This window comes from Macaca mulatta, chromosome 14, assembly GCF_049350105.2.
Source record: "Macaca mulatta isolate MMU2019108-1 chromosome 14, T2T-MMU8v2.0, whole genome shotgun sequence".
Taxonomy (NCBI): Eukaryota; Metazoa; Chordata; class Mammalia; order Primates; family Cercopithecidae; genus Macaca; species Macaca mulatta.
In genome coordinates, this window is record NC_133419.1 from 100,885,165 (window position 1) to 100,906,984 (window position 21,820).

Below are 21,820 nucleotides of genomic sequence, written 5' to 3' on the forward strand. Positions count from 1 at the left end.
GAACATTAGTAGGTAAAGCATTCATGGCATCTTTTTTTTTTAGCAGTTGTAACCATCCTTTTTTTAATAACCCCTCATCTTCCTGGCACAGTCTTACTCGTTTATTAAAGATATTACTCAGTCAATGTCTTGGTGACACCCATATTTACATCAATGATCCATCCAATATTCGGGCTTCTCAGTTTCTTTACCTCCTTGCTTCCTATGAACTTGTACTCCATCCCATCTTAGCCACCCTTTTCCTGTGGTAATTGCCTGAATCTTACAATTATCAATTATTCTACCTTCATCACAATCTCAATTTCAAGTAAGCCACTTTCTGCTGACATCCTCTTTTCCATTCAAGTAATTATGTTTACTACTTCCACTTAAACAATTATTTGGCCCCTTCAGACCTCTCATTCCTTTTATCAGTTCACCACTTCACTGTCCATCACACCCTCACATCCTTAAGTGCATTCCCTTTCTAGGTAAGATTACATAGTCACTTATTGTAAACATTCCACTCTGTAAGCTCTCAACTCTCTATCATCAATCTCTTGATCATATCATACTCACTTGGCAAACCTCTTACCTCAGTCTCAGCCTATGTCCCATTCATGTCATGATTATATCCATACATCTGAGTATAGATAGAAAAAAATACATAATTTTGACAAACTTTGCCTTAACTTTGTATTCTTATTAACTTTTCAGTGACAAATATAAGGTCTTCCCTATATCTTTATCTGTATGGCTACCACACCACCAATTACAAATAATAAACTATTCTTGACAGTTTTGTGCCCTAGATTCCATCTCTTCTTACCTACATGAAGAACTTATCATCTGCAATTATTTACCCTCTCTTGCAAACATCACATTTCCCTCCATCCTGAATCATTCTCGTCAGTAAACACACTAGCATATTTATTATCCTGAAATTAACCACTTTGTGATTTCATAGCTCCCTCTAATTTCCATCCTTTTTTCTCTGCTCTCCTTGATAGCAAGACTTCGTCCAAGAGTTGTCTAAACTCCATCTGAAATTTCTATTCTATGTTTTTTTATACCTAATCCTATGAAGCTTTGATAACCACCATTAATGCAAATGTCACTGAGGATCTTCACATTGCCAAAGCTAATGGGATAGATGAAAAGGAATCCAAAATAAAGTAATGGCAATTAGAATAAAAATAAGGGAATGAAAAAGAGAGATGTAGTGGGAATCAAATTGACAGAGCTTGATAACTGATCGATTGTGGAGAAGTGGAGAGACCATCAGCTTATTCATTCACAAAATGTTTTATTTTTTAAAGCATCACAACAATTTAAAAGAAAATATAGATTTTTATAATTCCAGATTAGAAAATTATTTTAACTATCCCACAAAACAAAAAATAATACAAACACTGAAATACAAAAAATGAAATATTCCCTAGCTCCTATGTTACCTATCACACACATACGTAGTTGATAACAAGTAGATTCACTAATTGTCATCAAATATTTTTGATTGTTAACTTTGTACCAGGGACTGAGTTGAGGATACAAAGGGAACAAAATGATGTGGTTCCTGTCCTGGTTTAGTTTACAGCTAAAAGTGAAAACAGATATGGAACAAATGGGTAGAAATGCCATTAGATTGAATAATTGATTGATTCTGATTTGTTTTACCAAAAAAAAAAATGAACAATGCTATTTCTGTATATAAATACACAATATTCATAGATACATAATATATATGCACATATATATTTTATATATTTCTCCATATGTGTATATATTTATACTTGTATTATGTATATATGAATATATACATACATACATATATATGTGTGTGTGTGTGTATGTATATATTTATGCAGAGAGAGAGAGAGGATAGAGATTAACCTGGTGAGGGAAGTGGGGTGGGTAGAGAGGAAAGACTTTACTGCAAAAGTAATACTTAAAGTAGGACTTAATTGACTACGAAATTGGAAATGGGTAAATAAATTCTCCTTTGCAAACAATATGAATGTTTCCTGGGGATCAGAATAAAATAGTGAGGAAAAGTGGCTTCAGAATTAATGAAGTTCTAGCGTTTGAACTCTTTGCCTTTTATTTAATAGCTCACTGATGTGAAGGGAGTTACTTAACTTTTAAAATAGTCTTCTATTTTTAAAATAGGGACTATCGTATCTACCTTACTGTGTTTTGTAAGTTTTAAATGACAGGTTACTTATACACATTTCACAAAGCATCAGGCTTATAGCAGGTGTTCAGTTAATGTTTATTCCCTTCCACTTTACATCTAGAGACTTTAATGCACAAAAAGCCCTGTGATGAAGCTATGATAATCAGCATTCCCCCTCTGGAAACATTTCTCCTTTGAACCATATTATACATGGAGGCTTTGAAATCCTCAAGAGTTTGTAAAATGAAATATGTTGTGAATTGTCTACAGAGCAAATTAGGAGCTGCTACATCTTGTATCTCAAATGTGAGTGGTAACAGCAGGAATGCTGGCATTCTCTACAACAAGACTACAGTGAGAAAACAATCTGTGCAGATTAAAATGTAAAAATAAACTTTTAACAATGGTTTAAAACAACTCATTTATCACGTTTCTTTCCCAGAGTTATGCAACTAGGCAGCTGATCAACTGTGCTGGCAGAACTAATTCCTCCAGGATATTTTTGGTCCCTTTACTTCTTGGTAATTACTATATAGATTGGTAGACAGCTATGAGTAAGAAACTTTTTGGAGGGAACAGTCCTTCTGAAGAATGATAAAACTTTACAAATAAGGATAATGTGGGTGAGTGTTCTTGATAGTTGCAAGGAAGAGGAGCTCACTCAAGTGAACCTAAGTAAGGAATGTTTTATTTTCAGGAGATATATGACATTATAAGAGAAATGGTACAGAGAAATCCAAGATTAAGGTCTGTAATATGGCTTTTGTGGGGACTAAGACAGGAAGGGACTGAGTCCAAATAGTTCTAAGAATTTTAGCAGCAGGAGTTCATGACTATTCTCTTTGTGAATTCCCCACCAGCGTGGCTGAGCTATTACATGTAGATTTTCTACTCGTCGATTGTCTTAGCCTTATCATCCACTTTGAATATATTCTCCCTACATTCTAGATGGGGTGTGTGTGTGGGGTGTGTGTGTGTAAAAACAGCTTCCTCATAACTTAGGTTTGCCTTGAGTCACCTTAATATTATTTGTGCCTCACTGCCACCTTTCAGTTTTGTTTGTTTGTCTGTTTGCTTGTTTGCAGAAAGGACTGTGGATAAGGTGATTTATTATTAATTTGTCTAATATATTGAGTAAAGTTCACCACATTTGTGAGACATATTTCTCTGTTTCTTAATGGAAAAGTTAATCTGCTAGACTTAAATGTTAGAGTGAACTGTATAGAAATCACAATATCTAGTTAAAGCACAATTGAAAAGAACCAACTTTGATTGGGGTGCAAGAGTCCCATAGAATTATTCAGAGACCTTCAAATAACTTAATTGCTGAAAATTTAATCGTTGAATTCAGCATCAATGTGTCATTTGGAATTGCTGTATTTTTATTTTGATTTAATTTCCTTTTTAGTCAGTAGAGCCATTCTTCCATTATTACTGGGCCCAATTTGCTTTCAAAGAAGCATTATTGGCTGTTGGAAAGAGAATCCTAATATGTTCAGTGTTTGATTTGTCATTCTACATCATATTCACATAGGTCTTGGCGGCAGGTCATAGAAATCAAAGTACCAACTTTTTTTTATTTTTCTAATTATTCAAAAGACTCCAATTCTTACACAAATAGACACACACGCACACTTCACAAAGTCAAATTAACCTTAAATTTAAAAAAAAAAACCATAAGCATTTTAAATTATGAACTTGTTGTACAATATTTGTTTCTGATTATATGTATGTAATTACAGAAAATTTTCAATCATTTTATGCATGGAAATTTATGAAAATAATAAACATCTACTTTTTTTAAAATTACTTCATCTCACTTAAAGTGAATATTTAACCCATTGTTATCAAATTTTAAAAGTTTTCTCTATCTTTTTTTAGTGTGTGTGAGAATGGAGTCTCGCTCCACTGCCCAGGCTGGTGTACAGTGGCGTGATCTCGGCTCACTGCAACCTCTGCCTCCTGGGTTCAAGCAATTCTCCTGCCTCAGTCTCCCGAGTATCTGGAACTACAGGTGCATGCCACCATGCCCAGCTAATTTTTTGTATTTTTAGTAGAGACAGAGTTTCACCGTGTTAGCCAGGATGGTCTCAGTCTCCTGACCTCGTGATCTGCCCTCCTCGGCCTCCCAAAGTGCTGGGATTACAGGTGTGAGCCACTGCACCCGGTCTCTAACATATTTCTTAATGCCAGATAAAACTTTCATGTTTGGAAAAATATATATAGTTGCTTTCTTCAGGCCTTGCATTTATAAGATCTTTTTCTAAGTTATTGATGCACATGGAAGGAGCCCTCAAATGATGGTGGAGAGACATGAATATATTTCTCTAAATCATAGTGGTAAGAACAGGATAAGAAAATAAGTCTTAAAATTTAGTAGTCAGAAGAAAGCAATTACAGTGTAAACCAGCCCCTTGATCAATTTATTCTTGATGCTTGGAAAGGGAAAATAAATTTATTGACTTCCCTTATTTTTAGAATATATATGTATATGTGTGTGTATATATATGTATATATGTATCTGTGTATATATGTGTGTGTGCAACTGAGAAACCCAAATTGGAATAACCAAAATAGGGAATTCATTTAATTTCATGAGAGAAGGGCAAGATGCTAAATCCCGGGTAGAATTGACATGCAACCAACACTCTCTTTTTTTCTTCTCTCCTCTATCTATATTGACTTAATTCTATCTTACTTGGCTTCTTTTCAATAGCAAATTACATCCCTCCATGTAATAGAAGCTCCAGTGACTGTCAGACATGCAGGGTTTTATTTATTATTATTATTATTATTATTACTTGCCACTCAAATACTCAAGCAAGTATTGAGACTCAGACTTCCTGGTCTCTAATTGAAAAATCTCAACCTCACCTGCACATTCATGAATCACTGTGAACAGGACAAAGGGGTAATCAAACTGGCCAAGCTTGGATCAGGTGCCCGTAGCAAGTTAATAACCACAGCCAGGAAGATATAACCTATTCAGGAATATAGTGGCTCCTATTCAACTCACATCATCATAGAATATTGGAAGAAACATGTCTCAAATGAAGCAATGCAAAAATAGTTGCTATTTTAAGAAGGCAAGGAACAGATATGAAGTATGGTTGGCAAAGATGTTGAAGGCAAAAACGTAAATACCCATTATTTAGACATACGAAAACGATCAGCTAAGCTTTTCCAACTCATTAGTCCAGCCAAATTCTCAAGGCTTACTGGACAGGAGTTCTTAACTCCAGCAATGATTATTACTAAAAGTGTCAGGTAGAATGGCCATTTGAAATATGCAACAACAGGTATTTCACAGATGTTTGCTGATCAGAACAAGACCCACAGCCCATCAGGAAAAAGACTCAGCTCTGCTGGGAGTACCAGCACATACAGGTTGAATGTAATTCGCCTTAATGCTGGGGAAGTTGCCACTGAATACAGTATGTTTGACAGCATGACTCTGCATGCCATTTTTCAGACATTTTCGTCAAGTATACTCTAATCCTCAGAAGGACAAGTCACATGAGAAAAATCAGAGTAAAGAAAGGTCCATTCTTGACTTTTTTTAATGTGCATAAAACCTCCTAGAGAAACTATCAAAATATGAAGTTCATAGCCCTACCTTCAAAAATATTCATCATCAGGCTTAGAGTTGAACTCTGTCGCCTGAAATTTTAGTAAATTGTCCAGATTTTTCTGGTGTTTTGGCTCTCTGTTCTGTAATGTGCTTGGAGAAACACTGCTCTAAATTGCATTCCACTTAGGGAAAAGCACCCTAGCTCTTCAAAAGTAATTGGAATAAATAAGAAAATCAACAACCATAAAGACAAAGAAGGAGAGTAATGTGCTTTCAGCTTGAAGGCTTCTGTTTATGAGAAATTAGGGTAACTTAAGGTTATCTTCTAATGGCATGTAATTCTAAAGTAAGGCAGCCACATTAGCCAGTAGAGACAGGTCTGAGGAAAGAAACGAAGACACACATTGAGTGTTTCTTGAGCTATATTCAGCTCCATAGTAGGGGCAATCAAAAGATCAACGAGCTACCTTGACTGAAGAGACAAGCCTGATATTTTGATCTTCAACTATGTGTCTTATGGGACTGTTTCCCTTCCCTTTCAGCATCAAACTCTGCCTAACAAAAGAAGTTTCAAGCTAAGCTGAACAAGATTTTAGATACTAAAACGTGCAACTGAAATAAACCATGTAGCCATGTCAGATAGTCAATGATTAATGTAGTACATATAGTATAATTGGACTCTAATACTCTGTGATTGAATTTTCTCAACACAGTGACGTCAGGAAAATAGCTCTGGACATAAGGTCAGAAAATCCCTATTTTTGCAACATTTTTACCAGCAGCTTTCAACAGGACCTTGGGCCAGTTATTTGACCTCTTTGACTCTCAGTTATCTCATTTCTAAAAGAAGAATGGTAAATTATGTCCTCTAAGGCAGTGGGTGGTTACCAATCATTTTGGCACCAGGGACTAATTTCATGGAAGATATTTTTTCCACAGACACAGAGGGATAGTTTCAGGATGAAAGTTTTCCACCTCAGACCATCAGGCATTGTATTCTCGTAAGGAGTGTGCAACCTAGCTCCCTTGCATGTACAATTCACAACAGGGTTCACACTCCTATGAGAATCTAATGCTGCCACTGATCTGAGAAGAGGTGGAGGTCAGGCAGTAATGCTCACTTGCCGGCCTCTCACTTCCTCTTGTGCAGCCCGGTTCCTGACAGGCCACAGGCTGCTACAGGTTTATGGCCTGGAGGGGTGCAGAACACTGAGCGAGGCTCACCTTTAGCTCTAACATAATAATCCCATGAAATGTAAAGCAAAACATAACCGCTGAATATGATCATCTGTTAAAGAGAAAGATACCTAAAGAGCTTTCTCATATGTCCTCATATCATCACTCTCAGTGTGATGATAAAATTTTAAAAACCAGTTATAATTTCTTGCAGTATAGCTCAAATTAGGTAAAATAATTTGAAGCCTCTTAGTCAACTCTTTTTTTTTTTTTTTTTTTTTTTTTTTTTTGTATTCTTAATATATAGTTCAGATGTCAGCAACCTCTTGGGGCCTGAAGTGAGGCCTAAAAATGCCTTTGGCCATAATGGAAATTATTTGAGTAACACCAGAAGGCTGTATCTGGGCAAAATTACCTCCCAAATACTATCAGAAGCACCCATCCTTTGGGTCATTTTTAACGATTATGGCAATAAAAGAAGGTCTTTTTTGCAATTTATAAATGTAATCTGGAAGAGAAGAGAGACTATATGGATCTGATCTCACTCATATTAGTCAATAGTATCAGTAACTCTTTGCTATTATTCAGAGGCAGATGTAGATTTGAAGAGCCTAAAATGTACAACCTTGGTACCTTCCTTAAATACATGTACTCTAGAACGTGAAGTATAATAAAAAGTAAATAAAAATAAAAAGAATACTAAAGTATTAATATAAAAGTGGGTTCTACAAATAGTATTTTATTTAGAAAGATAAAATAATCTAAATGAATTACTGGAGCTTTGGAGATTGAAGTTCCTTTCTCCTACGATCTCTTTGGACAATTTAATAGAAGTAATTATATAGAAATATTTTCCAAATTTGGCCTTCCATTCCAACACCCTATGACCCTGAGTAAATGCCAGCACTCACACGAACCCATGCATGTAAGAGGCTTAGGTTTAATAAGCATCATGATCAATCAGGTGTTATTGAGTCATCAGATTAACAGAAAGGGCAATCAGGCAAGAGAAAGAAATAAAGGATATTCAGTTAGGAAAAGAAAAAGTCAAATTGTCCCTCTTTGCAGATGACATGATTGTATATTTAGAAAATCCCATCATCTTCGCCCAAAATCGCCTTCAGCTGATAAGCAACTTCAGCAAAGTCTCAGGATACAAAATTAATGTGCAAAAACACAAGCATTCTTAGACACCAGTAACAGACAAACAGAGAGCCAAATCAGGAATGAACTTCCATTCACAATTGCTTCAAAGAGAAGAAAATACCTAGGAATCCAACTTACAAGGGATGTAAAGGACCTCTTCAAGGAGAACTACAAACCACTGCTCAGTGAAATCAAAGAGGACACAAACAAATGGAAGAACATACCATGCTCATGGATAGGAAGAATCAATATTGTGAAAATGGCCATACTACCCAAGGTAATTTATAGATTCAATACCATCCCCATCAAGCTACCAATGACTTTCTTCACAGAATTGGAAAAAACTACTTTAAAGTTCATATGGAACCAAAAAAGAGCCCACATTGCCAAGACAATCCTAAGTCAAAAGAACAAAGCTGGAGGGATCACACTACCTGACTTCAAACTATACTACAAGGCTACAATAACCAAAACAGCATGGTACTGGTACCAAAACAGAAATATAGACCAATGGAACAGAACAGAGTCCTCAGAAATAATACCACACATCTACAGCCATCTGATCTTTGACAAACCTGAGAGAAACAAGAAATGGGGAAAGGATTCTCTATTTAATAAATGGTGCTGGGAAAATTGGCTAGCCGTAAGTAGAAAAGCTGAAACTGGATCCTTTCCTTACTCCTTATACAAAAATTAATTCACGATAGATTAGAGACTTAAATGTTAGACCTAATACCATAAAAAGCCTAGAAGAAAACCTAGGTAATACCATTCAGGACATAGGCATGGGCAAGGACTTCGTGTCTAAAACACCAAAAGCAACGGCAACAAAAGCCAAAATTGACAAATGGGATCTAATTCAACTAAAGAGCTTCTGCACAGCAAAAGAAACTACCATCAGAGTGAACAGGCAACCTACAGAATGGGAGAAAATTTTTGCAATCTACTCATCTGACAAAGGGCTAATATCCAGAACCTACAAAGAACTCAAACAAATTTACAAGAAAAAAACAACCCCATCAAAAAGTGGGCAAAGGATATGAACAGGCATTTCTCAAAAGAAGACATCCATACAGCAAACAGACACATGAAAAAATGCTCATCATCACTGGCCATCAGAGAAATGCAAATCAAAACCACAATGAGATACCATCTCACACCAGTTAGAATGGCAATCATTAAAAAGTCAGGAAACAACAGGTGCTGGAGAGGATGTGGAGAAATAGGAACACTTTTATACTGTTGGTGGGATTGTAAACTAGTTCAACCATTGTGGAAAACAGTGTGGCGATTCCTCAAGGATCTAGAACTAGAAATACCATTTGACCCAGCCATCCCATTACTGGATATATCCCCAAAGGATTATAAATCATGCTGCTATAAAGACACATGCACACGTATGTTTATTGTGGCACTATTCACAATAGCAAAGACTTAGAATCAGCCCAAATGTCCATCAGTGACAGACTGGATTAAGAAAATGTGGCACATATACACCATGGAATACTATGCAGCCATAAAAAAGGATGAGTTTGTGTCCTTTGTAGGGACATGGATGCAGCTGGAAACCATCATTCTCAGCAAACTATCGCAAGAACAGAAAACCAAACACTGTATGTTCTCACTCATAGGTGGGAACTGAACAATGAGATCACTTGGACTTGGGAAGGGGAACATCACACACCGGGGCCTATCATGGGGAGCGGGGAGGGGGGAGGGGGGAGGGATTGCATTGGGAGTTATACCTGATGTAAATGATGAGTTGATAGGTGCTGACGAGTTGATGGGTGCAGCACAGCAACATGGCACAAGTATACATATGTAACACAACTGCACGTTATGCACATGTACCCTAGAACTTAAAGTATATTAAAAAAAAAAAAAAAAGTAACAACAATACCAAATCAATTTTAAGAATAGGTAGGGAAATCAGAAATTAAATTTGAGGACTGCTTCACAAGAGAAGTCACAGATAGCTTCTAAACAGGATGCCTGGAGTCTTCCTATGGGGCTTACAAGTAAGAGAGCATTAAAGATAAACTTCACATCATTAAAAACATTTGGCTGAGGTTATAGGTATCACCAGCAGACCACATCCTGCTATTCAAGTAGCTGGTAGACACACCACGGGGGAAAAAGTTGACATGAAGAGGAAGTAAAAGAAAGGAACCTGGCAAGTATAGTATGGAGGGGCATGGGGAAATATTTTAAAAGAAGCAGAGGAAACAAACATTATTGAGAAAGAGAGAAGTGCTTAAACATTTGTTTTGGGTGACATAATAGTGCTAACCATTCAGTTCACTTGCTATTTGTCAAGTTCTTGATGTGCAGCAAATTTCAGACTAGAAGGTCATTGAAGGAGTTAGCCTCTTAGAATAGGACATTGTATTGATGATAATTCCCTTCCATGCCCTCAGTAAACAGATTAGAAAAATGAAACCCAGAGGTTTCATTGTCTGAGGTTTTCTGACCTGTCAGAGATGGTACAGACTAGACATTTAGTGAAGCCAGGTCTAGAATCCAAATCTCTGTGATAAGTACTTTAGTGACTTTTTTTCTGCTTTGCCAAAAACTTAAAAAAACAACAACAACAACAACAAATACCACAACGAGCAAAGATAACCTTTCTGTCTTATGTGAGGTTAAACATTTTCCATCTAAACATATCCATATGCTTTCTTCAAAACTTATTTCAAAAGTTACATGACAAATAAATAGATAAATATTAAACAAATACATAAAATGTTTTTCTTGCCAAAGGTAGCCCTTTTTACCCCTTTCCATGTCCAGTGTATATGACTTTCATATCTTATAGAATTTATCTTACTCTATTTGGATTTCTTCTTCTTTCCTCTCATTCCACACACATATGCAAAATAATTGTACAGAGGACTATGTATGCACAAAGATGTATCCATGCTCATATGGTCACAAGCATAGACACCCCCAAACACATGCACAGTCTCCTCAGAGAAGCATCTGTGCCAAATCATAGCTGTTTTCTATGTGGTACTTTACACATAGGGGGCTTCCAAAAATTAATTTGCGGAGAAAATTTGCTCCAAGGCTATCTGATGGCACTAGCAATAGAATCCACCAGGCCTCAGTTATTACAGTGTTTTCTAATACGTAAAAGCCATATCCAGTCTCATTGTTTCAGCTACCACCCCTAAATCACTGTAAGTGTTTTCCCCTGTCTAGAACTCATCCTGAGCTTCATTCTCTCATTTATACTGTGTGATCAGATACTTTCTTCTGAATATCTTGTAGGTACTTCAAACTCAATACCTCCAAATTGAAACTCATCAGCTTTTCTACTTTAACTGTGTTCTTTTTACTTTTATTGACATTGCCCAATTCCCCAAGCTGCAAATTATAGTGTTGTTATTGGCACTGCCCATGCCCTTATTCCTGTACCTCATCGTCTGCCAACTTTTGCCAATTCAGTTATTAATTGTTTTTATCCATCTAGTGCCCTTTGTCTGTTTTTATTACTATTATTAAAGCTCAGGCCTTTATCTCGTATTACTGAAGTAATGTAATTGATTTATTTTTCTCTGTTCCAGTTTCACTATATACATCTCAGTATAATGCACCTGCCCTATTCAAAACCACTGTAGCTCCAAATTATTTGCAGATTAAAGACTAAATGTGTTACTCTGATAATCAAGGCTCTCTAGTTTTTGGATTCCACCTGTTTTTCATTCCATCATTATATTTCAAAATTTAGTTTCAAATATCACTTCCCTTCACATATTAAGATGTTAGAAAAACTGATATTCCTATTAATGGTCATTTACCATCTCTTTGTCATTTTTATATATATATATATATAGCTCCATTTACTCTCTCCTATCTTTTTCCCACTGACCCAAACCCTCATTATTCTTATGATCTCCTCAAATGTGCATGTATTAGTCTGTTTCCACACTGCTGTAAAGAATACTTGAGACTGGTAATTCGTAAAGTAAACAGACTTAATTGACTCACAGTTTCACATGGCTGGGAAGGCCTCAGGAAACTTACAATCGTGGCAGAAAGCAAAAGGGAGGCAAGGTACATCTTACATGGCAGCAGGAGAGAGAGAGGGATCATGGAAAACTGCCACTTTAAAAGTCATCAGATTTCATGAGAATTCCCTCACTATCATGAGAGCAGCATGGGGGAAACTGCCCCCATGATTCAATCACCTTCCACCAGGTCCCTGTTTTGACATGTGGGGATTACCATTTCAGGTGAGATTTTGGTGGAGACACAGAGCCAAACCGTATCATTCCTACCCTGACCCCTCCCAAATCTCGCATTCTTTTCACATTTCAAAACCAATCATACTTTCTCAACAATACCCAAAATCTTATTCTAGCATTAATTCAAAAGTCCAAGTCCAAAGTCTCATCTGAAACAAGAATAGTCCTTTCCGCCTATGAGCCTGTAAAATCAAAAACAAATTAGTTACTTCCAAGATACAGGCATTGGGTAAATGTTCCCATTCCAAATGGGAGAAATCAGCCAAAACAAAGAGGCCACAGGCGACATGCAAGTACAAAACCCAGCAAGGCACTCATTAAATCTTAAAGCTCTAAAACAATCTCCTTGACTCCATGTCTCACATATTGGGCATGATGATGGAAGGCATAGGCTCCCAAGGACTTGGGCAGCTCTGCCTCTGTGGCTCTGCAGGGCACAGCCCCTCCGGCTGCTTTCATGGGCTGGCGTTGAATGCCTATGGCTTTTCCAGGTGCTCAGTGCAAGCTGTGGATCCACCATTCTGGGGTCTGGAGGATGGTAGCCATCTTCTTACAGCTCCACTAGACAATACACCAGTGGGGACATTGTGTGGAGGCTCTAAGCCCACATTTCCCCCTCTGCCTTGCCCTAGTAGAGGTTCTCCATTAGGGTTCTTCCCCTGCAGCAGACTTCTGCTTGGATATCTAGGTGTTTCCATATGTCTTTGAAATCTAGGAAGAAGTTTCCAAGCCTGAATTCTTGCCTTCTGAACACATGTAGGCCCAACACCACATGGAATTTGCCAATGCTTGGGGTTTGCACCTCTGAAGCAATGGCCTGAGCTGTATGTTGACCCCTTTTAGCCATGACTGGAGTTGGCGCAGCTAGGACACAGGACACCATGTCTTGAGACTGCACAGAGCAGCAGGGCCCCAGTCTGGCCATGAAACCGTTTTTCCCTCCTAGGCCTCCAGGCCTGTGAGGAGAGGGGCTGCTATGAAGATCTCTGAAATGCTGTGGAGACATTTTTCCCATTGCCCTTGCTATTAACACTCGGCTCCTTGTTATTTATGCAAATTTCTCAGTCAGGTTTAATTTCTCAAAAAAAAATGGGGTTTTTCTTTTCTACCACAAGAAAAGGCCTCAGGAAACTTACAATTATGGTGGAAGGAGAAGCAAGCATGTCTTACATGGTGGCAGGAGAGATGAGAGAGAGAACAGGGGAAACTGCCACTTTTAAAACTATGAAATCTTGTGAGAATTCTCTTAGTGTCATGAGAACAGCATGGGGGCATCTACCTCCATGATCCAATCACCTCCTACCAGGTCCCTCTCTTGACATATGCATATTACCATTTGAGATGTGATTTTGGTGGGGACAAGAGCCAAACCATATCAGTGCATAATACTTAATACCTCATTCGTGGCAGTGATCAATTCTTATCTTTCATCACAGTAATTTGATAGAGAGCTTTTCTCCCATACTTGAGTATACAGTATGTTGTTTCTCTCTTTAAGAATATAGTTGCTGAGTGCTTGAGAGCACAACTGATTAATCTTTTGTTACTCCCACAATTTTTGGCAAAATTCCATGCATATTATAGATATTCAATAAATATTAGACTTTATAAATGAATATTTGGCAATTATAAGGAAATGTTTATACCTTTTTTTATTTAAAAAATTAAACACATCTAAAATGGGAACTATTCATCTTTTTTTAGAACAATTAGTAACTGTACTACTAGTATTGATTAACATTTTCAACAATTATTACTTTAAATGATATTGAACATGCATGTAATCTAGTCCTCAGGGGAAGACTAGGATTTCATCAAAATGATAGAGTCTAAGTGTACTACTTATTTCAGTACATTGAAAAATTTAACAGTCATCAAACAGACATTAACAAGCAAACCATGGTGATTTTCAGTGTAACATCTCCAGGATTAAGAAACAAATTGTAACATTCATTTGATGCTTAAAGACTATTCTTTATTTCTAAGGTGTGATGGGAGAATATGAGCCGAAAATTGAGGTCCATTTTCCTTTCACGGTTACAGCTGCTAAAGGAACAACTGTTAAGATGGAATGCTTTGCACTTGGCAAGTAAGTACATGTTCTTCCATAATTAAACACAATTGCTTATTAAAATGTGACATATCTTATTTTGGGATCACTTATTTTGCTAGCTGTCATTTCCCCAGATGTTCCATGGTGGCTATTTATTTTTTAAAAGAAGTTCAAATCAGAATTGATGAAGTAATCAGTTACAATTATCTTCTAGGCATTTTCACGGACAGCAATTTCTATAATTCTGCTATTTTAACATAAAGAAAACTTCTTTAATGAATAAAAAGCTTTACAGCTTTACCTATATATCTTAAAATTTAAATGTCATCTTTAAATTTCATTCAGCCATTATGTAAATAAAGAGGAGAGAAAGGCAAAGTACTATCTGCTCCTCATGTATAGGATGTAGATTCTTATATGACATAATAAGACAGAAGATAAAAATTGTAAGGATAATAGTTACATAGTGATCCTATGTATTACTTTAGTATATCCTGAAATCATAACTTAATAGCACCAGCTGTCAATATGTACAAGGAATCATTTCTTAAATGAGAGAGAGAATTTATATCACACCCTAATGCCTGCCATACTTAACGATTCTGTTTCTGAGGGTTTACAGCCCAGGATATATAGTCGCTTGTCAATGATGTTTACAGTATAGGTACTGAGATCAGAGGCAGAAGTCAAATTTTGATTATATTTGATTATCGTATTATGATTTACTTTAAATGGAGTGTTGTGTTCTTTGTATTTTAGGATGATAAGACCTCAGGGTTCTTTCTGGACTCTATAATTTGCATAAATGTATCTCTATCACAATTACTAATCATTTACCTTCAGTTGCAGTGAGCAAACCCCCACAATCTAACTATAAAGTACTTGGAGATAAAGCCAGCTACACAAATGTGATTGTTAAAGTAGGTTTAGCCTTAGAGTGAGGAAACTATTAGTAAATATGAAAAAAAAATCAGCTAGCTAAGGGAGATTTAGGGAATGAACATAGTAAACACCATGTGTTTTAATATCAAGAATGATTAAGACATATGTGAATTCTACTTTAAGTAGAAGCAACATCATAATAGACTATAAACAAAATGAATTGTTATGTGACCCATCTTTAAGCAAAAGATAGCCATAAGTAGAAATAAATTTCAAAATGTAAAATGTATCTAAGAGGTATTTGGGCAGATATCTGAGGAAGACTTCTAAACCTAAAGATACTAGTTAAGTGCTTAAGATTGAATAATAGTTAAAAGTCTGCTTTGTCACCATCTGCTGTTGTGTGTCAAGTAGGTCTGAAAATGTCCCAAGTAAGCAGCTCAATTCTGATAAATGCAAAAATAATATATTCTGGCTTGAGGACAAGGGTTTTAGTGTATCCTGTAGTTAAATAATTCTTCAGTGCCAGAATTTATACTAAGGCTACAAACAAAGGGAGGTCATATTGTAAAACAAATTAGAAAACTAGACTTATAGGAAAAAAACAATATAAATATTTCCCCAGGCAAACTTACTTAATAAGTTAGATGTGGTTGCTTTTGGAAGTCATGAAATATGTTTAGTAAATTGATGCTTAAAGTCTGTTTCATTCTAGGTAAGACCCAACAGCCAAATCACTAAATCACTTATGTTCTTTTAATATTTTATTTTCTTCAACTTCTCTACTCCTTTGCTACCAACTCTCAAAAGTAAATTAATAAAAGGGAATGTGAAGAAGACAGTTTCAGTCAAGAAGGTCTCTGTTTATCACTTGGTATCCTTTCTAAGAAATGTCACAATTGTGGAAAAAAGAAACATGAAGAGATCTACCTATACCTAAAGAGCACCCTGCCACCCTTATGAAAATAAACAAGATCAAAGAAATAACATCTTGATGTGTGTTCATCCCTTTACAGCATATTATCTTGTGGTGTGGATCACCATTTCATCCCAACATGATCACAGCAAACTGCAAATTAATTCCTCAGCATCCGTGTGGCTCCTGCAGCTCACCTGAGCTTCTTCTCTCACTTCACGAGCACATGGTGCTCTTGTGGGCCTTTGTCTGTTACAAAAACTTTAGTATCTGTCACTGGATATCATCAGGATCTTACCACTCAGGCTGTTTTTCCCCTCACTGTGTCCTAACCAAACATTACTCATAGAGTATGATAACCAAATTCTAGAATGGAGCACGTCAAGCCTTTTTTTTTTTTTTTTTTTTTTTTGCCTTGTGGCCTTTGCACTTGCATTTCTTATGCTGGGATTTCTTTCCCCCTGTTCTTTCCATGGGGACTCTCACTTATCCTCTGGCCTCAATTTCAATATCACCCCTGAAACAGGCTGTCTATGAATGACCACCTCATCTAACTTACACCCATTATTCTCTGTCTATAACCTTTTTATCCCTTTTTTATAGTCCTTAACACAATTTTAAGTTTTCCACCTAAGTGTTTCTCCACTTAAAACCATTTATCTGTGTCAGGATCCCAGATGTAAACAGGATCCAACACAGATGTTTCAATAGAATTTAGTAAAGTGATGAACTGAAGATCTCTGAGCAGGTTAAGAAGAAGAAGAAGAAAAACTAAGACATGTATAAACTACTGATAGCAATAACTCATTGTCATACATAATCCTGAAGGAGCAAGGGGGAGGAGAGAGTATTTCTAGAACCAGGGAAACCAGGGAAAACTGAAGTGGGCCAGAGATCAACCAACGGGAGCTGTAATGACTGTTGCTATGAATAGACACAGCTTTTATATAAGAACACAGCTGAAGAAAGCATTAGGAAATTTATATCCTGATTTCTTTTTCCTCTTGCCTTCTCATGTCTTCTGGTGGCTCTCATGGCTGGAGTCAAACAGAAGCCACTCTGCAAGCCTGGGGATGCAATTGTCAGTTCACAAGGCAAGGCAGAGGGTCTGCAGGGAACAAGAAGGTGACAGACAAGAGAGGAAAATAGAATAGCCAGCACTTTCCCCACTCTTAGGCTTTAATCCCCAAGAAGGCAGGAATCATGACTGTATTCTTCACTTACATATTCCTAGTGCCTACCACAGCACCTGGCACATAGCATTCAGGAAGTAGGAATGAGTGAACTGAAAAATATTCCATTTACTTAATCCAATCAACTCTTTATTATTAACAGTTAATAAAAAATAAATAAGCTATTTATGCCTTATCCTGTCCCCCCCACACAAATACATCATATGTACTGTGCACCTGTATCTCCTGCTCTCTCATACTCTCTTATTTATATCCAAATTACATTGCTATACTTGCCTCTGCCTTTTCCTACCTATTCTTGCCTCACTCTATCATTTATCTTTGTTAACTTAGACCTATAATTCTCCAACTCTATTTTTTATTTTTACGGTAAGAACACTTATCATGACATCTACCTTCTTAATAAACTTGTAAGTGCTCAATACAATATTGCTGACTATAGGTACAAGGTTGGCAGCAGCAAATCTCTAGAACTTATTTATTTTGTGTAACTGAAGCTTTATTTTTATTTTATTCTCAAAGCATATTTTCATGTCCGAGTTGTACTTACTGTTTAACATGACAACCAAAAAACCTTTCTTGATATACTGCCTCTAAAGAAGGATTTGTTTGTTGGCTTTTTTGATGATAAGGATGAGAGAGATTTATCATATCTATAGAAGCTAGGGCAAAGGATGGAGTGAAAAAAAATTATATATCACAAAGTATTATATTTTATATAATAATAGCTTGAGGGACAAAGAAGATCGTAAGTACAAAATCTTGCTATTTTCAACTTTACCTGCTCCCAGCCTTAGTGGAGTAATTCACATTTCCTACCAAAAATCACTATTTTTTTTAATCATGTTATTCATTGAACCAAATATGTTCCTAGATATATAGTCATTCCTTGGAGATATTTGAGGTTCAGTTCTAGATGCCACAATAATATATAAAGCAAATTTCACAATGAAGAAAGTCACATAAATTTTTTGGTTTCCCAGAGCACACAGAAGTTATGTTTACACTATATTGTATGTTATTAAGTAGGCAATAGCATTTACATGCCTACCTTATGTACATACAATTTACACACCTTGATTTTAAAATATTTTATTGCTAAAAATTGCTCATGCTGATATAAGTCTTCAGCAAATTATCATCTGTTTGCTGATGGCTGATGCTATTGTCTGGTATGGGTGGTGACTGCTAAAAGTTGGGGTGGCTGTGGCAATTTATTAAAAGAAGACAACAATAAGATTTGTCACATTGATTGACTCTGTAGCTTATGATGCTGTTAGATAGCATTTTACCCACAGTAGAACTCAGTCCTCTCTAACTCTGCCACCACTTTGTCAACCAAGTAGATGTAATGGTCCAGATCTTTTGTTGTCATTTCAACAATATCCACAGCATCTTTTCCAGGATTGCACTCCATCTCAGAAAACCCCTTTCTTTGCTCATCCATAAGAAGCAACTCTTCATTCATTTAACTTTTACCATGAGATTTCAGCTATTCAGTCACATCTTCCTGTTCCACTTCTAGTTCTTGTTATCTTGCTGTTTTCATCATATCTGCAGTTACTTCCCCCACTAAAGTTATGAACCCCTCCAAGTTATCCATGAAGGTTAGAACCACTTCTTCCAAATTCCTATTAATATTTTGACCTATGAATCACAGCTTTTCTTCATGGTATATAGAATGGTGAATCCTGTCTAGAAGGTTTTCAATTTACTTTGCTCAGATCTATCAGTGGAATAATTATCTATGGAATCTATACCCTTATAAAATGTATTTTGTAAGTAATTCTGAAGTAATTGGATTTGAAATTTGAAAATTAGTCCTTGATCCATGGGCTACAAAATTGATTTTGTGTTAGCAGGCATGAAAATAACATTAATATTGCTGATCTACATCAGAGCTCTTGGGTAATGAGATACATTGTCAATGGACAGTATTATTTTGAAAGGAATCTTTTATTCTGTGCAGTAGGTCTCAACAGTGGGCTTAAAATATTTAGTAAACCATGCTGTAAACATGCAGTGTCACCAGGCTTTGTTGTTCCATTTCAAGAACACAGAGTAGATTTAACATAATTCTTAAGGGCCCTATGATTTTCAAATTGGTAAATGAGCATTGGTTTCAACTTCAACTTCACCAGCTGCATTAGCCCCTAACAAGAAAGTTAACCTGTCCTTTGAAGTGTTGAAACCAGACGTTGACTTGTTTTTAGCTATGAAAGTCCTAGGTTGTATCTTCTTTCAAAATAAGTCTGTTTTGTCTACATTGAAAATCTGTTGCTTAGTGTAGCCATTTTCCTCAATTATCTTAGCTAGATTTTCTGAGTAACTAGCTGAAGTTTTCACATCAGCACTTGCTACTTCGCCTTCCACTTTAATGTTATAAAGATAGCTTCTTTCCTTAAACCTTATAAACCAGCTTCTGCTGGGTTCAAACTTTTCTCCTGCAGCTTCCTCACCTCTGTCAGCCTTCATAGAACTGAAGACATTTAGGGGCTTTCTGTGAGTTAGGTTTTGGCCTAAGGGAATGTTGTGACTGGTTTGATCTTCTACCCAGACCATTAAAACTTTCTTTCTGTCAGCAATAAGCCTGTTTTTGCTTTCTCATCATTTGTGTCTTCACTGGAGTAGCACTTTTAATTTCCTTCAAAAACTTTTTTTTTTTTTCATTCACAAGTCGGCTAACTGAGCACAGGCCTAGCTTTTAGTCTGTCTTGGTTTTTGACGTGCCTTCCTCATTAAGCTTAATTTCTAGCCTTTGATTTAAACTGACAGATGTGCTGCTCTTCCTTTCACTTGAACACTTAGAAGCCATTGTAGGGTTATTAATTGGCTGAGTTTTAATATTGTATCTCAGGGAACAGGAAATCCCAAAGAAAGGGAGAGAGATGAGGGAGTGGCCGGTTGATGGAACAGTCAGAATATATACATTTATTAATTCAGTTTGTTGTCTTCTATGGGCATAGTTCATGGAGCTTCGAAACAGTTACAGTAATAACATTGAAAGATGACTAATCACAGACCATTTTAACAGACATAATAAAAAATTGAGATACTCCAAAAATTTCCAAAATGAGACACAGTGATACTAAGTGAATACAGGCTATTAGAAAAATTGTGCCAGTAGATATGCTTGACATAGCATTGCCGCGGACCTTCAATTTGTGAAAAACACAATGTCTGCGAAACACAATAAAGTGAAGTGCAATGAAATAATGCATGCCAGTACCTTCTCTCTTAAGAAAAAATAATTCATGTATTAATTCAGAGGTGGTCAAAATGTAAGGGTTGGGCTTTGTGTAGCTCATTTCATAAATGTAATAGACTGAAGTGCCTTAAAGAACTTAGAACCAAATGCAGGTCTGCAAGCTCTGAAAGCCAACTGTGTTCATTGTGTTCTAGGGACTGTGACATCTTCCAGGATTTCCGTAGTCTCTGTTCTCAAAGAAATTGCATTATATCTTCAAATATTTTACTGAATGTAATATTACACCTTGAGTCCAGTCTTAATCATTATGTAAACATCCGCTATGCACCTTGACCAAGCTGTCCTGTTAACAGTCAACCTTTATCTCCACAGAAATTCACTATCTACCTTTTTGGTTCTAAGTTTAATACTCGGCAACCTAACAGCAGATGTTCTTCTTTTGAACTCTCTTTGGCCCTTGACATGATCTAATGAAACTTTGATAAGCCAAATTAGGAGATTTCTTTGATTCTTAAAGAATCATACATTCAAACCATGTTAGAATACTGGTGCATTTTGATTTCTCTTGGAAGGTACATTTAACTTTTTATGATCTGTCCTTAATGGTGTTCAGTTTTTGTCACTTCGAGGATGCATATTAGTGCAGCTATAATGCACAGATAATTTTTCAGTATATAAGCTTGTATCTTTCCTGTGTTCTTTAAGATAAAAGAAAACAAATAATTGTATGTTATCAAAATTTACCGTATTTTGATATCACCCAAATTTACCAGCCTGCCTGATTTGAAGTAAAAGGTCTGTTAAAAAGCTATAAGCTGCAAGTTTTCTCCTAAGAAAACCTCTACTTAAATCTGAATTTAGAAAAAAATCAGATGTTTTCTCTACAGGCTGCTGGAGCAGAGCACAAGAGTGTACGAGTTTACTCCTAGAAATACCTCTTAAAATAGAATTGCACAAGGTTGAGTACAGAACTTATAAAGTGACTGTGACATGCTGTATCCATGCTATACTGTCTGTAAAGGTATTTCCCCAGAAAAAAAAATGGGAAATGTTTCAAGAGAACCCATAGGGAAACAAAGGTATGTAAAGGCTTGGGTAACACAGAAAAGTGTAAAAAAAAAAAATGGAGGGGGATTAATTAGTTGGAAAGAAAAGACTGGTTTAGACATATGGAAGTTATTATCGAGAGATTGCTCACAAGCTGTTCTCCAGTTCCAACAAGGCAGGGAAGGAGTGAAATTCCAACAGTATGGGATTAAACTAGAAGAATTAG

At 36.4% G+C, this 21,820-nt stretch overlaps 1 protein-coding gene across 1 annotated transcript in view; it reads left to right on the forward strand.

Moving 5' to 3' along the window:
* Positions 1-21,820, forward strand: part of CNTN5 (contactin 5) — a 1,035,741-nt gene that overhangs the window by 648,887 nt on the left and 365,034 nt on the right. The window contains exon 8 of the mRNA XM_077964911.1: positions 14,282-14,384. Coding sequence (XP_077821037.1) covers positions 14,282-14,384 — 103 coding nt within the window. The remainder of the gene's footprint in view (positions 1-14,281; positions 14,385-21,820) is intronic.